The sequence below is a fragment of the Haplochromis burtoni genome, unplaced genomic scaffold (genome assembly GCF_018398535.1).
Source record: "Haplochromis burtoni strain Fernald_Lab_line unplaced genomic scaffold, NCSU_Asbu1 Contig_79, whole genome shotgun sequence".
NCBI lineage: Eukaryota > Metazoa > Chordata > Actinopteri > Cichliformes > Cichlidae > Haplochromis > Haplochromis burtoni.
Window position 1 is genome coordinate 1,215,267 of NW_024582440.1, and position 6,427 is coordinate 1,221,693.

Sequence of the window (6,427 nt, forward strand, 5' to 3'; positions counted from 1 at the left end):
TATTTGCATGAGAGTTTGTTTTAATATGGAGATCTGTAAACCTCAAAAGCCGCATATTTAATTGAAGCAGGTGATTACACAACACTTTTATTTGAAGTTTTTGTTTTCGGTTCGTTTCCAGGCTGACTTTGACGATTTCAGGTTAGTTCTTATAATTTTCATAGTTTTCTTTAGTCTTTTAATGATACGAGATATTTCTCAGATGCAGATTTAAGAAATTTAAAATACTAATTGCAAGGCAAACAGTACTGGAGGTAGTGAACTCACAATCTCAAAAATACATCACCAAATCCTTTGAAGCTGGTTGTGTAAGACATTTAAATACATTGTTTTATTTTTCCCATTCGGTGTATTGTGACCTCTCCCTCTTTTTAAAGCTAGAGGTCATTAGCATCAGTGGTCCCCTGCTAAGTCCTAGTGAACCAATGACTGTTTAACGATGCAAATTAGACCTCTTTAAAACATATTTAGTTCTACCTTTCTTTTCTTTTGTGTATGCTGACAGCCTTTCTGCACTCCTTACTGTCTTAAGAATTGTAAAAATGTCACTTCTGTAGTTATCTAAATACTTACCATTGGCTAACAATGACAAATGGTAGAGGAAGTGTTCCTTTAGGAGAAGCAGCACCTGTGTAGTCAGGTGTATTGAAACACCTGACTACACCAGCAGACAGGCAATCACCACTGAGAGAGGATCTGTATCTGTTAATCTTTATCACTAAAAATGTGTGTTCACAAATGAACATGGGTTCAAAGAGAAGCAACATCTTCCCTGCTGGCATGTAAGAATGTTGCTCTTCAGATGGCTTGAAGGAAACTGCAACTTTCTGATAAAGGCCTTCACCGGGCTGTGCATTTCACCTGCACATGCTCTTGATTTACAGTTGGTATGTAGTTCATTCTTTGCAGGTCTGTCACATTAATAGAAAATGCAAGATCTGCTTTTCAGTCTGAATTTTCCACTCACTTTAATTTCTACTCTCGGGTCCTACACTCTCTCTAGCTTTACCCAGGCCGAGCCACCTGACAGTTTTTCCTTCCCACTGTCGCCACGTGCTTCCTCATAAGGAATCACCCGATTGTTTGGCTTTCTCTGTAAACGAGAAAACTCAATCAGGTGATGGTATAAAAGGCCGTGAGGCGACAGTGATTCGATACTATACAAATAAAATGGAACTGATTTGAATTAACTAATAGAAAACTTGTTTGTACCTTTCTGTGCCTTTTCTCCTTTTGTGTATCTGCTGGTATGAAGACTGCTTATTTTGCAAAAAGCTTCTTTCAGTAAACTTCAGAAGCCTCTGAAATGTACTGGGCAAACTGCATCTTCCAAAGATCACTGTGTATTGGAGGAAATCATCTTCACCTGACTGACATCAATTAATGACGTGTGTATTAAAGTAAAGACAGTGGATGGTAAAATAGAAAACGCCTGAGAGGTTTCTATGAAACATTCTAACTCAAAGGACAGATGAAGTGTTTATTGGTACAGTTTGAAAACAAATTGTCACAATGAAATATTTTGGGTACAAAGTGTTCATCATAAAACAAATTACAAGAATCTATATTTGACTCAAACTGCACACAAAGGCACACAAAGTATGTTTATTTCAGTTTTAGCATTCATCCCTGTGTAGTGCAACATTGTCAGTAGCAGTAACGCCACACACTGCAAACATTCGGCATCAGAGCAGTGCAGCAGAAAGTGTGATAGTTGTGTTCTTTGGCTGAATCACTGTGAATTTACAAATTAAAACTAAAAGCTTTCCTATGCTGTCTCAATACTGTAGGTTACAAAAAACCCTCTTTATTTACTGTGGTGACTGTTGCATGGCCTGAATTTTTCTGCAGCACAAAAACTTGCATCATTCTTCTTTCTGATAAAACCCTTTAAAAGTTTAAATCTGTAAAACAGCCTGCACACCTCTCTGTGGTAATCAGACAGTTTGAATCGGCATAAACAGTTTGATATTCAGCTGGAAGACCCTGATAATGATTTAGGTTTTAAAAAAAGACAAACCTGAACTTATTCCCTTCTTAACATTAAAACACAAAAAGCTTTTCTTTGGAAGGCATCGGAGTGTCTGCCGACAATCTGACACTGGGCTCCTCTAGAGGTAGTCCTTGGGTACGATTGGGTCTCCGTACATGCAGTCCTCCTCTACTGCCAGGTTGTACTTACTGCCACTTCCTCCCTTGTAGGCACTGGTCACGATCCTGAGCCAGCCCTTTTCACCCTGAAGGCAAAAATAAAGAAGCCAAGACTTAAATAAGAAAGTCATTCTTTTAAGAAATCAGATACAGGATTTCTTTCTCAAATGAAATAATATTCTTGTATTTGTGACCGTGAAAATGCATTTGATTTGATAAAACCGGCTGCAAATTAAACAGCAACGAGAGGACATTTCATTAGCTATCTGACATCGACTCACCCATGGGTCTCCCCAGGAGTTGCGTACGATCCAGTATTCGACATCGTCTTCCACTCCCCATCCTGCCACTGACACGATGTGGTTGGTGTGGGCCTCCTCCTGGTACTCAGAGTAGAGACCTCCAGTGTACGCATCCAGCTTATCTGTGGCCATAATCCCGCAGCTAAGAAATTAAAAATCAATAAACACCACAGGTTACTTCCTCTTTCTGCTTAAAAGTTGCAGCAGTCACTGATGAGTTTAATGCTCTGCTGCACTGACAACATTTCAGCAGCAGATGATCGGATGCTGAAATGATGAAGCCTAGAGAAGCTACTTTAAACCACAGATCTTCTTGACTGCAGATAGAATTTAATAAACATTTATTTCCAAGACAGAAACATGATTCAAAGAAACTACAAAAGCTGCTCAACCCACCACCTTCTAAACAGAGTCAAAATGGGTCAGGGTTGTCAAACTGCCAGGGACAGGCAAATACACTTTACTGACATCACACTATAATGATTGTAGCTTATGTATGTACAGTACGTTCCCCATCACCCCCTAGACGAGCAGACCGACCTTGATGAAACTATATCTATATTTCGCATTCAACTATTTTATGCGATTCCCACAATCGTATATATTGGTACATTTGCTAGTAATAAATAATACAAGGCCCACTCTTACAATCAAACCTTCAACAAAAACTCAACTAGCTGCCATCACACAATTCAGTAAGTGAAGCACAAATATATACTTTGCTCACAAAAATCCTTGTGTAAAAGCGAAACACTATGCATTTCATTGGGTTTTTACACATTTCCAAAAATCTCAACATGACAACTCAATGACTGGGAAATGCCAATAAAATTGGATGCTTATTAAAACCTAAGAACTACAAATACTCTCATCTGTCATTGCAATCACTTTATAATCTGCAAATAATGAGGATTTGCCCTCTGAGCTTTAAGTTTGACATGTGCCTATAATGCCACAAATGACAATTCACTTTCACTGCAATTGAAGGCGGTATATAAAACTACACTTCTGTCCTACTGAAGCTCAACCCAGAGACAAACTGTTTCAGTATAATCTTTATGTAGCTCCAACAGCTTCACACCTCAGATTTCAACTAACAGAAACGAGACAAGAGGAAGTAGGAGTATTCTAGCTGCACCATATTTAGTACCCGATCACACTACAAACTCTCGTGCATCATGTGCTTATTGTCATCACATTCATATACTGTATTTTTAACAAAATGTGAGTACATTTTGTTGAGTGGAAACTGAGTGGATAATGGAACCAAACCTTGAAAGGGAGAAATGTCACATGAGTCATACTTTTGATTCTTTTAAAAATCTGCGGGTGGATCGATCCAAATATTAATTTTTATAGATACTGGTGCTAGTGTTGCTATCAGATCAATACTTGTGTGTTATGATCCATTCAATATGTAGCCCGCTTCATTGTTTTAAATATATATATTTTTGGGAATTGAAAAAATTATACCTCAAACATGTACTTTGTGTCGACTGTCACGTCTATTTATTTATAGCCTGTACCACATTTAAACAAATGAAAGTTGGCCCAGAGAACTAATTAATTATTAAATCAGCGATTTCATGTTTACAGAATTTGTATATCGATGACAATTTTTCTCATAAATCATGACACACTGCTCTCCCCTACATAAGTATGGAATGACAGGAAAAGGTTTAGGGTGGAAATCAGGATTCTAACTAGTGTGCTATGTTGGTTTGGGATATCTGCTTTATTATTAAGATTGAATTATCAAGTAAAACAAAGCAACCAGAATGGACTATTTTATAAACGTATGAAAAAGCTGCAAACCTGATTGGCCCATGCGCGTAAATCTCTGCCATCATCTTCTCTCTCCCACTGACGGATCCGTAATCTCCCACCTTCCACAGAGTGTAGTTACTCACAATATTGCACACTCCAAAAGTGGTGCAGGTGCCACATTGGTTGAATTTATTGCAATCTTTAGAGAGAGAGAAACAGAACATACATGGCTCAGCCTCACAGGGACATGCAGCAGCCAGCCAGGGGAACATTTTGACCATAAAAACACAAATGTATTGTCTTCTAACAAATTCTGATGAACTCCTTTAAATATATTTACTAATCTTAGTTGTTGCATATTTGAAAGAGTCTGTCTACTCTTGCACATGTGGTGAAATACAGTCCTGTGCATTTTAGCCTACACTGTGTAAAAACCTTTTAACGTCAATAATCATATTCCCCTAGGTTATCAGAACAGCATTCATCTGTCTTGCAGGAGTGTCCTGAGCCAAAACAGGGCCTCTTAGATTAGCACTGAGTAAACATATGATGTTGAAGCATATGATCATCACTCTGGTCACTGTGTACACTGTGAAAGTCTTACCCTGGTCTTTAGCCTGGTAGTTATTACAGGTCTCATCTGGGATCCCGTGATTGTTAGCATATTCCCAAACCCCAGTGTGGTCTCCTCCGTGGCACGAGCCGGCATTACCGCAGTCGATCACATTCTGGACAGACAGGTAGGCAGATGGCCACGCTCCTTTCCGCTTAATGTTGATTCGATCTGATTTAATGCAAATAAGAAATAAGTAGCAGCCATTACTTTCTGTTCATCAGTGTCCCTTCTATGGAAAGAAGAAGTGAAAGCACACCTGTGTCATAGTCATGTACAATGTGACATAGTTAAGCTTTGCTGAGTCATACCTGCCATCGCACTGGTGCTGCCATGTGCCCAGCAGGACCCACAGTACTGGGGAATGTGCTGGTTGCGAGTAGTGCTGACGTAGTTGGTGCCATTGATGTTCCTCCAGTCCCACGACTTCGGCAGATCAGAAATGTTCAAATACTCGTGAGGACGAGGTGCGGTCCTGTGAACATACGTGTCATTGCACACAGTTACTGGATCAGTCTGATGTTTAAGTTTGATGTCCCCGCTACAACATATAAAGTCTGTTTGAAAATCTTCTTGCTCTTCTGTTTCAGTTCCTCTCTTTAAAAAAATAACTTTTAAAGTCTTGATACAAGATGCAAAAGAATTGTCCTTCTCACTAGTCTGATGTGCAAAACCTCACATTACAGCTGCAGTATCGAGAAGAATACACAGATATCGTGTGCTCTGTCAGTCCATACCATATAGATTACACATATTACTGGTATTACACAAATGTAATACCAGTAACATACAAAATGAGTCTTGAGCCACCCCTCATTTCTTTAGATTTTGCTCAGAAAATGGGAAATTGGTGCAGTACTTTATTGAAATACAGTATATTAAGCAAAAACAGGGTTTGCACAGTTCTAACTTATCTTTCGGGTCTTGTGTCTCAGGTCTTTTTTTCACTATTTTAAGGACATTGTTTATCTGCTGCAGAGAGTTTTTTAAGCCCTGCAACATTTTCATTGTTCCTCTGTTTTTCCAGTTTCCTTAATTTTTAAGGACACACTACACTACATTAGGGCTGCCACAAACGATTATTTTGATAGTCGACTAGTCACCGATTATTTTTGCGATTAGTCATTGGACGTAAAACCTACAGCTTATTGCACCAGCATGCATCTGCTCTTATATAACTATCATTAGCTTACAGCTTTAAGTGTTTAAGGTATATGCTAACTAAAAATAAAGTCAAGATGATAGTTTATTAAATTTTATTGAAATCAGCAGATTGTCTCGGTGAAGTTTAATAAACTCCTTGCTATCTAAAATATAACAGGACACCGGAGTATATTCTCCAGCATCTCACACTTCTGATAATCAGCTGTCTGCTTGACATTTATTCAGCTGTGTAAAAACTATAACTTTAATCTCAGCCAAACCGATTTACTCAGGAACAAATAAAATACTGAAAAAAAGCCAAACAATAAAATTTTTAAGTTATCCAAGTGACTCAAATATCATGTTTAACCTGAGTAGCGAAAGACGGCGGTGGGTTTGAAAAGGATTTGCTGGGAGTCCGGTGCTCTCACGGGCTCTAGTGAGCCTTGCC

The 6,427-nt window shown here is 38.7% G+C and overlaps 1 protein-coding gene across 1 annotated transcript in view; it reads right to left on the minus strand.

Annotated features, from left to right (window-relative positions):
* Nucleotides 1-1,466: 1,466 nt before the first annotated feature.
* The window catches only part of ctsz (cathepsin Z), a 6,774-nt gene continuing 1,813 nt past the window's right edge, over nt 1,467-6,427 (minus strand). Inside the window, exons 2-6 of the mRNA XM_005924767.3 lie at nt 5,145-5,308; nt 4,825-5,004; nt 4,269-4,419; nt 2,433-2,595; nt 1,467-2,237 (exon numbers count right to left, since the gene is read on the minus strand). Of these exons, the coding sequence (XP_005924829.1) occupies nt 2,112-2,237; nt 2,433-2,595; nt 4,269-4,419; nt 4,825-5,004; nt 5,145-5,308 (784 nt within the window). The 3' untranslated portion in view covers nt 1,467-2,111. The remainder of the gene's footprint in view (nt 2,238-2,432; nt 2,596-4,268; nt 4,420-4,824; nt 5,005-5,144; nt 5,309-6,427) is intronic.